At 35.3% G+C, this 16,739-nt stretch overlaps 1 protein-coding gene across 9 annotated transcripts in view; it reads right to left on the reverse strand.

Moving 5' to 3' along the window:
- LOC121425564 (arf-GAP with SH3 domain, ANK repeat and PH domain-containing protein 1-like) overlaps positions 1–16,739 on the reverse strand; it is an 85,206-nt gene that overhangs the window by 41,818 nt on the left and 26,649 nt on the right. For all 9 annotated transcript variants that reach the window (XM_041621703.1, XM_041621692.1, XM_041621675.1 and 6 more), the window contains exons 2-5: positions 14,302–14,374; positions 7,325–7,470; positions 6,048–6,172; positions 1,755–1,830 (exon numbers count right to left, since the gene is read on the reverse strand). In XM_041621703.1, coding sequence (XP_041477637.1) covers positions 1,755–1,830; positions 6,048–6,172; positions 7,325–7,470; positions 14,302–14,374 — 420 coding nt within the window. The remainder of the gene's footprint in view (positions 1–1,754; positions 1,831–6,047; positions 6,173–7,324; positions 7,471–14,301; positions 14,375–16,739) is intronic.

Here is a 16,739-nt window from a genome sequence, read left to right on the forward strand (position 1 = left end):
AGAGTTCTTCCCAAAAGTGCATATATCCAGGTTGAAGGTTGGAAAGAGGTCATCATCATTTTATACACATCTCAGCAGGCGATCATCTGGGAAAATGAACTTCGAAGAACAGGCAGACAGCTGGATAATGAGGAATGAACCATGTGTGCCACAGATGCAATGCCAACTGAGAAATTAATGAGCCTCATGATCCTTCAAAAAACAGGTAATTTGTGAAATAGCTTCATCATATGTCCAATCTATGTATGTAGTGGGACGTACATTGATACCTTCGCATTCACCTGAAATGATTCAAGCTCACAATATCATGCTGCTTTTGTGCTCTTGAAAGAAAAAGTCAACTTCAAATTAAATAAACATTTCATCTGGCCATGCCCATTGGGTTGAAACCTTCACCAAAATGAATAAAATCCTTCCAATATATTAATATCACCTACAAATCATGGCTGGGCTATAACACCTACTCTAGATCTCATATGCTATATAATAATTATAACATTTCACTTTTAGATAGCACATCTCTACAATACTTTAGAAAAAAAATTGTATGTAAACAAATGATTTGGGCTTGATGGCCTACAGTGAATGCACAACCTCCATTCCCTGGGGAGTAATATTCAAGTAATAGGCTGTCAAGAAGCTTAAATTGTGAAACCCCATCATCTCCATTCGCATCCTACAGGGTACCCACTTGACAAATGGTAGAGGGAGGCCAAGTGTAAATTGAGGCCTTGCCAAAGGATTTGGGTGCCTCTGCTGGATTTGTAACACATGGCCCTTTGATTACAAGGCTGGAGTCAAAACTGCTACAACTCCAAACTCCATATTTCCCATTTTGTTGATTGGATCATCTTAAGATAAACATGCATTACTTTGGCATTTACCAAAGGTACCATTAAAGGCAATTTTATTTTACAAAGTGAGCCAGTTGATATCCTTCTGACTCTCAAAGATGATATCAACTACTATATTGTACCTGCAAGAAGGGCGTTAACTAACAAATATTACTTTCTCATCGTAGACAATATACTTGGTTTCCTCGTGGGCTACGTGGAGCACGAACAGTCTTGCATTGCAGCAATCTGATGATAACCTGTCATGTTGCTATTAATATAAACAGTCTTCCCTTGGAACTCCTTTCCACTGACTCACTTTCCGTGTTTAAATAGTCAAGTCTGAGGGCTAGCACTGATAGACGTATCACCAACGTGAGCTTGCACCACGCACCAATTTATGGAATCCCCATTCCTGCATGTACAGGACTATCACGAAGCCAGCAGACTTTTAAGAAAACATTCGTCTCAAGCTGGAAATCTGACTGAATTCCATTCAAATGCTAGAATTTAAAGATGATCATTACTATTTTATAAGCACTAGGTGCTGACAAAGGGATTGCATTCATTGGAATAAAAAAGAAAATATATTAACTTTTCCTTATTTCCATTTAATACAATTTTGCTGGGTATTTCTACATCAACATCAGTCAAAGATTTTACCATCAGACCTCCCATCATATCCAACAGCAAACATAGAGATGAATAGTTTAATGTAACATCAATTAAATATGTGTGAAGTGAAAATTATGAAGAAAATAGCAAAATAGAAGAGCTTGGAATTGAAAACTTCTGATTCATTCCCAAAGTAACTCACTGTTTTATCAATGCTATTATTAAAGCAACTACGGGCTGAACATTCAATGAATAATAGCTCTCCAGAAGAAAACTGTGAAAAAGACAAAATGATTTTATTCTTACCTCTGGCCCAGACACAACTTGTCTGATGAGACCAGCATCTCGAGCTTGCTGTTTCTTCTCCCTTTCAATTTTTGAGCTGAAAAGAAATGAGATATATATGTAAGACACAAATTTTTAAAGGAAGAATCTAGAAATACCTTGGAATGATTCTCAATGTTATAAAAACAGCATTTTCAAGGTCTTTAATATTTTCATTTTGTGCTATGGACAGGCATTTGGTATACAATTAATGCATTTTCAGCCACAATTTCATTTCTCCAAACGGGACATTTTTCAAATTACACTGAACATGGCCTTTGTTTTCACAGTCCCACATACTTGAGATAAAAGTGCTTCTCAGTTAGTTTCCTCCCACGCTTCAGTTGTATTACTTTGACACTCCATTCATCACATTTTCATCTTCCAGCACCCAAACATGGCTGCATCTACATGTAGCCTTTCTTACAAGATCAGTGCTTTATTGATCAATCAAGATCAGTCACAAAGTCTTCACAAAGATTCTGCAGTAGAGATCAAACTTGGCAACATTCACACACAGAAAGGATTTAATACCATTTCATCTTCATCATAAACTTTAGTTGTTGTTACTAGCTTGCCAGGCTGCTGATATGTTCAAATTAATCTGAATGGGAACAAACAAAAAATATTTTCCATGGAAGAAAGACCATTACTTCACATGTGATTGGTAACGACCATATAAAGACATCCCAATGACTCCACTATCACTAGCTATATTCATTACAACCATAACACATTCATCATGTTCCGGGCAGTTTCGCAATTTATAAAGAGTCACCATTTCAGTGATTTATTTTCCACATGAAACTAAGGGACAATTATGTGCGCTCGTTATGATAAGATTGACTGATATTACAGCCGAAAGGGATTAGTGTACAGTGTAATTCCAATTTGTTAATAATAAATGTAAATGTAAATTAAAGTAGGCTTTTCCAACCAAGTATATAAGAATTACAATATTTTAATGTACAAGACATTACCAATGGTTGCCTTGCATGGAATATTTGTGGAGAATCTCATTTCACAGATTATGTCTTTAAGTCACACTTCAATTCTCATGTGCATTTGCAAATAACTGCATCAGTCAGTTAATGCTCAGGGGATTTGTTCTATTGCATAATCATCACGAAACATTAAAGCCGTCTGCATCAGCCCGAGTTTTCAAATTAGCGTGCTCTTTCTGATACGGCATATTATCCCGATCTGAACAATCTCAAGATTATTTGTAATGGTGACGAAATTATCGCACTAGTTTGTGGGATTAATCTCGAGATTGAATTCCAAGTCAACTTGGGATTATTTGCAAAATAGCGTGCTATTTTACAAATTATCCCGCTAATTTGCAGGTGCAGACTCACTCGAGATTATTTATTCACAGCGTCAGACCATAATGCATTGATGCCTCGCTTGAGCAGGAATCGCTCTTCTTGCGATGGTGGAGACAGGGTTTCTTGAATCTCGAGATTGATAGCGAAGTGGGTCGATCGGGCTAAAAACACGAGATTGAGCAAACTCGGGCTGGTGCAGCACCGCCTATTGGGACTTTGGCATGACTTCAAGTCACACTTGACCCTTTCTGAAACGGCTCCCCGGTTTCACATGTACAAAGATTTGAAACATTTAGAGATTGTTTCATTGACAATTTACACTTCAATGGATACATGTATATAGTAATCTAAAAAATATAAATTTACAAGATTAATGCATTAAACAGCTTGCTAGGTAAGTACTTCTTTCAGAAATATTCATTTCATATATATCTCAAAAATCGACTTTACTATGCGACTCACATGCTGATATTCAATTTTATTGATGCCATCTTTACAATGTGAACAGGATTTATAAGAAGAAAAAATTATTTCTTGTTTTCCATACAAACAAAGTCTTTTAAAATAATTTGCAAGGGGAAATAAAATAGGAAATACCTAGTTCTTTATCAAACACTCGGCAGCTTTACACCTACATTACTTGCCTCTAGACCATACTTTTATTTGGCTATGACTGCTATGTCGGGCAAATCTGCGAAATACACTGTCAATGCAGATATACATGAGAAAAGCTGCACCAAACAAAAGGCAAATATATTTGACAAAAAATTATATTCACTCTTTCTATCAAATATTTTTCATTGTTAATGAGGACAAAATTTACTCTTCACATTTCTCAATTCAAATATTTAAAAAAATAAAACATTTTAAAAATAATATTAAATAACTGCATAAATAGGAAATTAAAAAAAAAAATGTTTCATCGTGCTCTGGAAATGGGATGGGAGCTTGCAAACCTACATACAGTACATGTAGATAGTATTAAGACACAGAAATGCCAATTCATTTTTAAAAACTTTCAAATTCAAAGATCCATCCTTTCTTTCATACTTTCAATGACCTATTCATTTCATTTTACTCTTCACATTAAAAAAAATCAATTCGGGGTGATATTTAATCAACTTTAAATGAAAATAAATTTTTAGCTTTTAACAGAATTTCATTCTCTGCTAGGAGCAATTTGACAAATCTCATTTTATTCTATAGTAATTTGCAAGATCTGAGGCTGAATTGAATTTCTGTCTGAACAGTGTGAACACTACTGTAATAATAGCAGCAAGATGAGTCATAATCTTCCATGTCCAAAAAGGGGTAGATATATGGCATATAAATATATGTGCCTTTCTCTGTATTTCCCCCTTTTCGGGGTCCCTTGCATTGGCCGAAACACAGCACAAAATAATTTATGGCAGCATTAGAATGACAGATAAATAATTGCGCCTCGGGGTCCAACTGATAGCACAGAGGTTTTATCAAGATATCTCCATCATGCCCGAGATCCGATTTAGTGTGTATGAATGGGGGAATCAATCTACAATCCTTTCCATACTAGATTTATGAATAGAGCAATCTATAAGAATGAAGATTACAATGTGGAGTAAACAAACCATGCTGTATCTATACAGTTGTAAACAAGAAGGGCCCCGTTTTACAAAGAGTTACGATTGATCCAATTAATCGTAACTCTATGGAAATCCATCAGTGCCATGATTTTTTTCTACAGGAAATTTGCAAAATGTCCAAGTTGTAAACAAAGGAGAACACACCAAATTGTCAAGAAATCAATGAATATACATTCATATGTAGAATTTTTTGAACAAACATGCATTTTATATGTTGAATTTGCTGGCTTTCCATAGTTGTGATTGATCGGATAAATCACAACTATTCGTAAGAGGGGGCCCTGTTATTCTTCCATGATTGATTTCATTCAATATTTCAGCATTGTTTACAATTAACTATTCTCCAATCTATCTGATATTGCATACATGTGGAAATTTCACAGATAGTAAGTTACAGACCTATCGAATATCCTAAATCCAAGTACAAGTAATGAATATACAGCACATATGGAAATGTTTAGGAAAAAGTGTAATCTGATATGCACAGATAATATTGACATAACTAACTTTTCTTTGATTTGAACCTCAACATACAATTCTTTTTCCCTCAACCATAAAATTATTATCTGTTCACATACAATGGTGCTAAAAAGTTAGTGAACCCCAACAGAAAATAAACATATTTTAAGTGTTCAAGTTCTGTCATGTTTTAGATATTTAATTGTGAAGTCTATTATATCATAAAGTTTTATAAAATATCACATTATAAAGTTTGTAGTGTTGTTGTCTCCATTCAACACTCAGCATGAAGTCCGAGTGCATTTTCTGGTGGGATAACAACTCCTGAACATACACATCATGTTGAAGTATCATTGGTCAAAATTATTGCAAAGTATCACAATGTATCACATTTCAATTTTCTTTCTCCAATGAGTGTCAAAATACAGTTTGATTTCTCTTCGGTTGTTTTGGGCCTCTAAAAATCTATTTTAAATTATTTCAGAGCATTAGATACTTAATAAATCATCTTACCATTTACAAGAAATATTTTTTTACCACAATCAAATTTGGGATTTTGAATTATCAATAAAATACAGTTTTATTTGAAAAAAAATTCCCTCCAGCATAAACAATCAGTCCAAAGTCGATCTGATTAAAAGATGTTGAAAAAGAAATAATTCTTACATGTACAATGTAGGTGTAAAATAAATTTGCAATCAATTAAATTTTATGTCCCACAAAGTATTTTTTTTGGTAATGGTAATTAGTCAGAATTTGCAAATGATTGATGGTGAACTTCTCACACAAAAAATATGCTGCATTCATATTCAAATTTGACATCAATTGCTAATAAGCAATTTGTAAAAGATTTAAATGATACTTACTACTTTGATTCATAGTCTTTCCAAGCCTTCTCAAAAGGTTTTTTGAGGTCACCTTTCTGCCCCTTTAAATCTCCTTTCAAGAGTGAATCCAATGGGAACATGATGATATTATTGATATTCTGGACCTGCAAAAGACAAAACAAAACAGTAGGTGGTTTCAAACCGCCTCGATCACAAGAATCCCCGTTAAATTACGGGAACTGTTTTCGGCTAAAAAATACCCATTAATTATTCCTGCATTCACACCGCCCCGAAACATACCCTTCGGGATAAGTTCCTGAAGTTACGAGCATGCGCATAGTATGGTCTGATGAGCAGGCAAGGCGCGAGATTCAAAATCACTAGCCCAGCAGCCCAACGACACGCTGGGCTAAAAGTTCCCGTAATTCGCTTTCACATCGCCAAAATACCTGCGACCTTGGAAAAATCCCCGCGAAAGTTCTCGTAATTTCGCCAAGTACCTACTATTTAGCGGGTATTTTCTTTCGGGGAGATTACGCGTAGTTTGCTTTCACATTACCAAAATACCTGGTATTTTCTGATCGGGGTAAATTTCCCGATCAGAGAATACCTGGAATTGACGAACTTCGAGGCGGTCTGAAACCACCTAGTATCATCATAAAAACTACATGTAGGTATCCATATGATAATCCAAAGATTCCTAATATACTTAGCCACTTTAACCCTCTTCAGGATTAATCCTGAGATTCAAGAAAACCAGTGGGAAAATTTCAAGTCTGGGTCTGGAGTATGACTGTGGGATACATAGCTTGTGTAATATGGGTTCCACAAAATATTTAAATTCATAACAGAGGGTGATTTTCAGTTTATATTGAATGAGCTAGAAAAAGAACCAAATAGGGCGTTTCGCCCCAAAATCAAAAGCTGACTTGATTGTAATCTCGAAATAAAAGTAAACCAACTCATAAATTGTAGCCTACTGATTGTCTTCTTTTTACAAATCATCTTGAGATTAAACTTGGATAGTTTGCCTGAACAGCAACAGCAGAATTTCAGGACAAGATTCCTCTGCATAATGGAAATTTCGTAATCGTCAACTTGTAAAATTCTGGTTATTTATATATTTATTACAAAAAAGTTTGGATTGAAAACTCTTTGTCATTTTTCCAAAAGAACAGTAAAAATCCCACATTCAAAAATTTGTAGGTGGGGATCAAAGTAATGTCAGACAGAAACTGGAATCCTTTGATAACAATACCCACTGGACCATCATCCTCTTTTACAGTGTTAATCTGACATAAATTTGATATGCTTACAAGATTCTTGAGGAGTGCTGCGAGCTCTTTGGTGACGACAGAAAACTTGAGGAAAGCAGCTCCCAGGTCCGGCTCCTCCCGGGTGAGGGAATTGGATCCTAGCTTCTCTAAATTCTCTGAGAAAGACAGCAGGTTTCCTACATATGCTACAAGAACAAGGACGTAACACAAAAGAGAATATGTGTTACACTTGAGAATAAACAATTCGATTCTACAGCATAAATTCAGATGTGAAAAGACAAATTAAAACTTGAATTGAAACTTATCCCCAAACATAAGTTTAGTTTATAAGAAGTTGAAGAGGGTAGTGCAAGTTAGAGGTATTCAGATTACAACTGTGAAAAAAAAATGTATGAATTAGTTTAAAAAATGATTTTAAATAAAACAAGAAAAAGCTCTCTGACTTATGCCGATTCGGATTTGCTCTGTTTTCTACCAGTTCATTTCCCTACACACAATTTCACTTGTAAATTAATGTTGAATACATTTATGCAAAACATTTTGGGGTCTATTTCAATAATAACCCATATGTGAAATCAATGAGAAGAAAATACATATATGTTGTTCACTTCAGAATTAAACAACTGTAACCTTCATTATTCCAATTTGTAAACACACGTTAAAACATACAAGCTATGTATGATCAGTATAAGAGCAATAAGCTTTCAGATGAAAATCCCTCAGAGTTGATCCCTTTTAACGATGAAACGGATAAAATCATTATCCAGCTTTGATACCTTTACATCTGACAGTATCTCAAATGATATCTGGCTTATGTAAATATTTCAAATGATATTGCATGATTACCAGTTGATTGAAAACCTAATTTGTTTACAGGTTATTACCATCAGCAAAGTGATGATGCAGAGATTGATTGAGGCTTTGAATTCCTTCTGACGTTGACGGAAGAGATTATGCTAGAGTGCTTCAAATTACAGGAGCTACATAAATGGAAATCTCAATATTTCCTCTTGAAGTCTAAGGGAATTGACTTCAAGTTTCATTATTAAAAGCAGTCTATATTTTATACATGAAGACTGCGCGTGCACCAGTTAAGGGTATGAAAAACATTGATTTTCAAGAAAAGGGTGGTTTTGAAAGACTGGTCAATTGTCAACTGAGGGGTCAAACGTATTTAGGGTATGTTTTTCCAAAGCTTTTTTTTTTAAACCAGCCAAACGTGTTAAGGGTATGTTTTTCCTCGGGGTCATATCCTGGAGACTTGTTTAGGGGCAAAAATGTGTAAATAAAGCCCATGAAAAACTTGTTTAGGGGGTTATTTTGCACACAGAGAAAAAAAAACTTGTTTGGAAATAATTTGGTCATGCATGTGTACAGCAATGCAATAGATTTGACTCCCCCCCCCCCCGGATTACATGTTTATGAAGATCATACTGATGAATTAACTTAGCATTTACATGCACTCTAATACATGTACATGTCAGCCCACACAGCTCATTAAAGCTATCCTCACCATGAATGCTCATTATACAATGCACACCAGCAAATTTTATGGATGGTCTTTCCTTCTTTAATATGTCAATAGGCCTTACTTTTATTTATTATGAAATGACAATATAAAACAATATGCAGAAGAACACACAATAGATAGTGAATGGGTGTCATTGGTTATTGGTTCCCTCATTTGCAACATCCGCATTTTGATGATTTTTCAGCATTGTGTTTGCTTGATTTTTCCCTATTCATCCAAATTTTTGTTGGGGTGGGCTTGACATTTAAAACCAGCAAAGGACATAAACGATACCCTTTGCTGCATATGCCTGTACATTTATATGACACATTTGTGTATAATGCAGACTTGTTATCTTCCAATATATCATAATGTCTGGCAGTGTCACGATCAATAAAATGCTTTCATAAAAATGTTGCAGTGCTAATTAATTGTCATTTCCTGTCTATGAACACAGAGATATGACAGGGGATTAGACACTCGGATCATAAGGCTTGGGAGTTTCTCTATGTCCATGGCATTTTCTATGTCTGCATGTTCCAATGTATGTCTATATATAAGCATGTGATTTCCTCTCCTAGATATCAATTCAAGACAATTGGCAAGGATTAACAACAGCGTCTGGTGAAAGACTTTAAAGAAGTACAGTTTGTGCAAGCCATTTTTGCCAATGCCAACAGAGCATGATGTACAGTATACATTTTATACACTCATTACTCAAAAACCATTCTCACAACATTGCTCCACAGAATCTTTCAAAAATTGTCAAACCTGTCAAAAGTCTATCAAACAAGAAAATGCAGTACACATAAAAATATGAAATACCATATGTAGATTTCCACAATTACGTACAGTTACCAATATGTGTATCACCACATCTTATGCCTGCCATATTTTCAGGAAGAAAACAATTTTAAAAATAGTGATTGTGTCTCAAAACAATTAGCATATCAATCTCTAGGGCAAAATATGCTGGAATTAGCTGTATAGTAAGTATAAACAGTAGCCTTAGCAGCAGATAAAATGAAATGAGGTGTATTTTTGCCTGAATTCATCTTTGGGGAGAGATTAGAACAGATTGTACACACATGTAGTTCAAATCTGTAAAAACAAAGTTTGATATTGTTTTAATATATGCATTTAAAATGACTTCACTGTATGGAAATGGAAATCGAAGGCTGGTTCCCATGTTTTGAGGGCTGAATTGCAGTGTCCAAGCAAATTATATAAACTACATTACAACAACTTTCATATCTCGTATAGGTCTACACTTCACAATTTCATAAGGAAAACACATTCCGAAATACATGCCCCTTCAGAAAAACATTTTTTATGAGTGCATTTTCCAATAAACACCAAAACAGGAAAAAGTCTGTAGTCTTTTAGAACAACCCTTGGGTTAAAAATTTTCATATCCATTATGGATGGTATTCAATATTCCCTCTAACAGAAGTACATCACTATATATTGACTTACATGAGAGTCCCCTATGAAAAAGTTACATCAATATTTTTTGTACATAAATAGCCTCATCTGACTTTCATGAGGAATCACGATTGATTTTTACCCGAATGCATCATACCACAAATTTGCTCTTGCTTTTTTCCTCTAGTTACAATACAGGTCCAATTCATTCTGCATAGAAGTTTAGTGACAATTGAAAAGATGTATTTGGATTTTGGAATATAATTGTATGTGGAGAGTTGTGGCCAAGTGGATTAATGTCTGGACAAAGAAACAGAGGATTGTGGGTTCATATCCTAGCCATGTTGTAATTTCCTTCAGCAAAAATTGATTCCCATTGTGCTGTACTTAAAGGTATTGTTTAACTTTGTGAGCAGCTGAATTAAAAAATTCTCAAACCAAGATGAAACATGTGTACAAGTGCATGTATTAGAACTAATAAACCCTGAAAACAACCATTATTGAGAATGGAAAGCTAAAACTACAAGGCAAACCCCGATTTTGTAAATAGGCGTCTTATAGACACCTAAATAGTACACATAAGTGTATGGGATGAAATGAAGATGGTGTTCCCGGTCACATTATATTTCAATTTCTGAAGCACTAAATAATCATTTTCGAACGCAATTTTTTCTGGGCTTCATTTTTGTAACATATCACAGACACAGGTGACAAGTGTGACCTTCTAGCTCAGATTTTTTAAAATTCAAACCAAATACCAATCACTTTAACTCAGGTGAGGTACATATGGATACCTGGCAGGAAATATTTCCTTCACATGGCTGTCTGCTTTACAACCAGGGTATTAATATCCAAGTCCTTTGGAAACACATAGAGATCTACATGTATATATTTTGAACATCATTGTTATCATTTGTCTGTATCAAGGCGAGTAATAAAAATCAATTACAATTTTCAAAATTTCAGAAAAGTGAAAAGAAAATGTTTGATTAATAGTACTACATTTTGGAGGACTGTCTGTTAAAACTTATTTACACAAGCATTGGTACATGAGATGAGTATTCAATATTTTCTCATCTGTCAAATCTTTGTTTAATTGGCACTCTCTCTTTCTCTCTCTCAGTAATGTTTTTTTTTTTCTTAAAACATAAATGTGAAATAAGATTTCAAAATGATGGAAAATGAAATCAACCCTAATATGGACTTTGACCTGCTTCTGTTGGCTTTCATCAAGGCATGCATGCATGCACAGATAATGAATAATCCCACATCTCTCTTGCCATCTAGCCCTGGATAGCACACTTTTGTTTTGATTTCAAAGGGGCCCCATCCATAGTATGCTTCACTGCAAATGCAATTTCAACAGAAAAATCAATACTGGAAAGTCGTCACGTGAAAAGAGGCTCCATATTCAGATTATATTCCATCCCTTGGTAAGAAGGCTAGCGGATTGAAAGCATTTTATAATTTCTTTCTGTAGTGACTTTTATAATGGATAGTAAAAACTACTTGTGAATGAAAAGCAATCCCTCCTAACAATTCCCAAAGCTTCTATACCTTAAACATATGTTTTATTCATGTTTGGGGCACTTATGGCAAATAAAATACAAAGATTTGAACCTGCCATTTTTTAAAACATTTTGTGAAAAACCAATCTTTATTTATAACTTGTGTCAAAAGAACAAAAAAATCAGTTCATAAAGATTAAGTTTCTACAGTTGGGGGAAAAAATCAGGAAAAGTTGATATGGTTAAATATATGTTTGGGGTAGGCATACATACATGGATATTGGTGTGGGTTTTCACGAAACCTACAATGCCTAAAATTAGGATGAATTTATTGAGGTTACATTTTGTGCTGTAAAAATTTTACAAAAATATTTCAAAGGACTCATCCCCCTCTCCCTTTCGAAGACCAATACATTGCACACTCGACTTGATTTATAATAAGATCTTACTTATCAAACTTGTCAGTACGATCTTGACAAAAGATCAAATATTCATTCACATAAAAACACTATACACAGACTCCTTCTTCACTTCTTTTTTTTAAGGGTTGTCATGACAACATACAACCATCAACAAAGTTTACAATGCAGTATTTCCTGCATAGCCTGCATACGGGTACATGTACATGGTAAAGGCTCAATAATGTGAATTTTGCTATCATCTTTATGTAAGCCTATAGTAATATTAATTAAGTGTTATGACTGTTCAATATATTTTCATCCCCTGAATAGACATTGCCTCTTTGTGAAATTGTGAATTTTAAATTTGAGGATATGTCACGCCTTTCTTCATTTTCATTTTTTATCAAAACAAGCCCTTTGCACACTTAAAAATAACAAATTTAGTGACTGCATAATCAGACAGTTTCAGAGATTGTATCTTCCTTTCTTTTTTTTTCTTTCCTTTCATTTTTAAAACTTATTTTTAAAGTTGTTCAGCAAATTTTAGAAATGATTTTCAGAAGAATGGTGTTCAAAGAAACAAACATGAAGATATCTTTCAAAATGCCAAATGATAATTAGTTGTACTATAAAGTAAAATCATTTCATTGTCACTGATTTAATATTTCATTTTTTAAAGCAATATGAAATTTGGAATTCCTTGTTTACATACACTGTGTAGTTATGCAGCATGAAAATAAATTGCATCCAGTTAGTACTTTACCCAGAAAATAACATGAATTATATTTTAATCAACCAGGAGATGGGGATTACAATATTGCAAGCTTTGGAGCTTGACAAATGATAATATACATGTAGTATATTAATACCCATGTACATGTTTATAGCACCATGACCCATTATGCTTTTTAATTAACAGGTGAACGGGGTGAACTGGCAGGGGAAATAACCTTCCCTAAAAGTTTCTGAAATTTCACGTTATACATCTTCATGGATTATCCTTAGTATTGTACATGTATCTATCATGTCATCATGTGAAGTTATAAGGTAAAGAATAACAGATTTTTGTTGGCTTCGTCAGAATATGACATCCCCTACAGAAATTTTCAAGCTTGCGGCAAGCGTACGACTAGCTTGCGCAAGCTTGCGGCATGCTAGTAACTAGCATGCGGCTAGCATAAGCATGTAATATGCGTGCAGAGTAATAGTTAAGCGATCTTTTAGCGAGCAGGGACTGTTCGCTAGCATGCACTCACTTATTAAGCGAGCGCCCTGCTAGTCGCATGCTAGTTACTAGCAAGCGGCACGCTTAAATTTCTGTAGGGGACAATACACATCCCACATGTAGACATTAGTACTCTAATAAACATTAATCAGCTGAGTTCAATATGGCCAGACGCACATAGGATCGGCAAGCCTACATGTTAAAACTGTAACTCTATAAACCTTAACTCAATATTTTCTCTTGCATTTTGTTTGAAAATTTCATATAAAAGTTCTACTAAAGTGCGGCCAGACCATTCAACTTCCATGCCTGCAATGGATAAAGTTTTGATTCGGTTGCTACGCTCCCTCACTTGTGTCAGTGTTCCATCATTCAGAAATTTGTGTGAAAGTGGGTCTCAAGTTCATAAGGGTGAGAACACTGCCTAACTGTATGTGTAAACAATGCCATTTTAGCTGATGAATCTCAAATAACATATGCCTTCATGCAAGTGTATGCAATGCAAGTCATGTGCAAGCTTCTCGGGTATCAAAATCACACTCCATACATATGGCAGTAGAGTGAAAAGGTATTCAAGTCATGGATATGACGATGATCAATTTACTCAATGAAAAGAAATGGTAATGAACACCCTTTTGGGGGTAAATTGACAAGGGTGGGTGACTTGGAGGATTTCTGGCAGTTTTTTGCAAAGTGAGACTGGTGGGTACAATTGGTGCTTGCATACCCACAACATAAGAAAAAATTCTTGGCATTTTTTCCAGGGAAATGTTTTAAATACCCCTTTAAAAAAGACAATATACCTACAAGCTAGAAGGTACATGCACACTTCAAAATTATAACAACTTTTTGCAGGGACCTAAAGAGTTGAAGAGATTTATTATGGAAGTACGCTGTACAACTGGCCAGAGCCTGTTCTAATATCAAAGTATCAGGACTATACTTACTATTTCCTGTATTGTATATTGCCTTTATACTTTTTCTCATCTTATTTAGCCCACTCCTGTCTGAGTCAAGGGTCTGCAAAGATAAGAAAAATAGAAACATAAATGAATGAATAAAAAATGCATAAATAGACCTTTCATGTACAGTACTTTGAAATTGGGAATCACATTTTGGAATATAAATGGATACACTTCTGGAAAAAGTACTGTACAAGAATGTGTATCCCACTTTCCCCAAATGACACCTTTACTGCTATTACTACTCAAGGACCCCCTTCTCATTACCGCACAAAAACTTGTATATTGAAAACTGCATGTATGTAGTTTAACATGAAATGAGAACGGTCAAAGTGATCTTCCAAACCAGTTTGGAACACAGAGATGCCAAGTTCAAAGACCAGCTAGGCGCGAGATTTTCTGTGAATCTGAGTGAGATCACAGACATTGTGTAAAATGTATATGGGGATAGGCTGTGATAGTTGCGTGAGACAGATTTGAGGGGATGAACAAGAGTCCAAAATGATTGAGTCTTACGCATAATGCGTGAGACTTGGTAGCTCTGGGAACAGCACCTTACGATGTAGTTTTCATGATCGCTTCGCCTCGTTAAACAGGTTTTAGCAAAGGGGGGACACAACCATTCTTCGGGAAGCGATCTTCGCACATTTTGAGCGCGTAGGGACAGTGATTTTCCGTTTCAAAAATTGCCTTTTCCGTTTCAGAAAATCTCAAATTCCGTTTCAGCATGTCAGAAAACGGAAATTCTGTTTCCCCATAGACTTTGTACACACGGAAAAGTGACAATTCCGTTTCCACATTGAATAGCAAAATTACACGTACACTCGCACTGGTCAAAATTTTATCTGCTACTGTACAAACAACACAATAGAATCCGTTCTAATCGGATCTATGCGGGTGTATATAATTTTTTTACAAAGACATTTAGCATGCATACATCCTCACCTTTCACATTATTAGCATTATTTCACAGTGAAATGATATTTCATCGATAATTTTGGGGTTTTTTGACATCGTTATCATCAGTCAACGGCGTTTGCCAATCCGCCATCTTGGATTTTAAGACCACGATATCGTGCTGTTACATCTTCAAACGTAGAGGGCAGCAACACACGACCGTGTAGTTGGAATGATATGATAGTGTGAAGCCCAACCCGGCCAGCTGGCCGGGTACGGGCGGGGGGTTCAATCGAGTGTGCTGATGTCGAGTGCAATCACGATGTGTGAATTGTCATGATTGTAGCGAAGTGAGATCGTGTTTTCTGGGGTTTTGTGGCCATTTAATATTTTCACTTTGTTGTGATTTTGGAGTAATTTGTGTTGCTATTCTGTGTATTTTGAGGGAAAATACGTTTTCCGTGATTTTCCGTTTGAAATGCCACTTTCCGTTTCAAAAGGCCCTTTCCGTGAATTCCGTCCGTTTTCCGCGATCGCGGAAAATCACTGTCCCTAAGCGCGCTACTCCACACAGTGTGTAGAATGTCTACATGTACGATGCAGTTTCGAATTTTGCGCAAAACATGTCGCCCCACTGAGAGCATTCCCATAGCAACAGGGCCACTTTACGTGAAATGGTTTTGAAAACCACTTTCATCTGATCGAATGGGAATGCGGCTAGTAAACCGATCTTCTTAGTTTCCTGAACCAATTTCCAGTAAACTAGTTTTAGAAATTATAATGAAAAAGGTCAAGTACTACCTCCTACTAATATCACACAAGATTATAATTATCAATCATTTTGTTGACAATTCAGGATGGTGCGTGTACATCCCTCCTGGCAAAGTCGGAAAAGAAACATTGTTTACACTATCTTTGTCATGATATAAGGCATATGAGAGGTCATTGAATGTGATAGCTGTCAGTCTAATGGCACATTTTTAATATGTTGTATTAAAAAGCATAAACTTTGGAATACAGTTTCAGGGTGTCATTTATCTTGATAATAACCAGGTTTTACAACCAGGAAACACAAACAATCAAAGAAAATTTTTGTGCAATGTTGTATACTGGACAAGCCTATGTATTGTACTGTGTACAAATCTTGAGTGAAGACTTCCCTATTCCAGGATTAAATAGAGATAAATTATTAAACGCGATCTATTGTCATTTTATATAAATACCAATGACCCTGCACTACACCTCTGCATATACAAAAACATGCAAGCCTAGTTCAGCAAATTCCTCCAGGGGATATTTTTTCCCCCAATTCTGAAAAAATATTGAATGCAAGAGGAAATTAAATAATCATATTATTAAAAAAATAATATAGTATTTTAGAGTGTATTAAGGAGCTTCAAAGGAACATGATTTGGCGAAATAAAATCATTGACTTCTATTCAATTCTGCTTTGCCTCAATGAATAGAAGGTCCACTCTTTCACCTTGTGCAAAATCTTTGCACTGTTTAACATTTCCATCCTCACC

The sequence above is a fragment of the Lytechinus variegatus genome, chromosome 1 (assembly GCF_018143015.1).
Source record: "Lytechinus variegatus isolate NC3 chromosome 1, Lvar_3.0, whole genome shotgun sequence".
NCBI classification, from domain to species: domain Eukaryota; kingdom Metazoa; phylum Echinodermata; class Echinoidea; order Temnopleuroida; family Toxopneustidae; genus Lytechinus; species Lytechinus variegatus.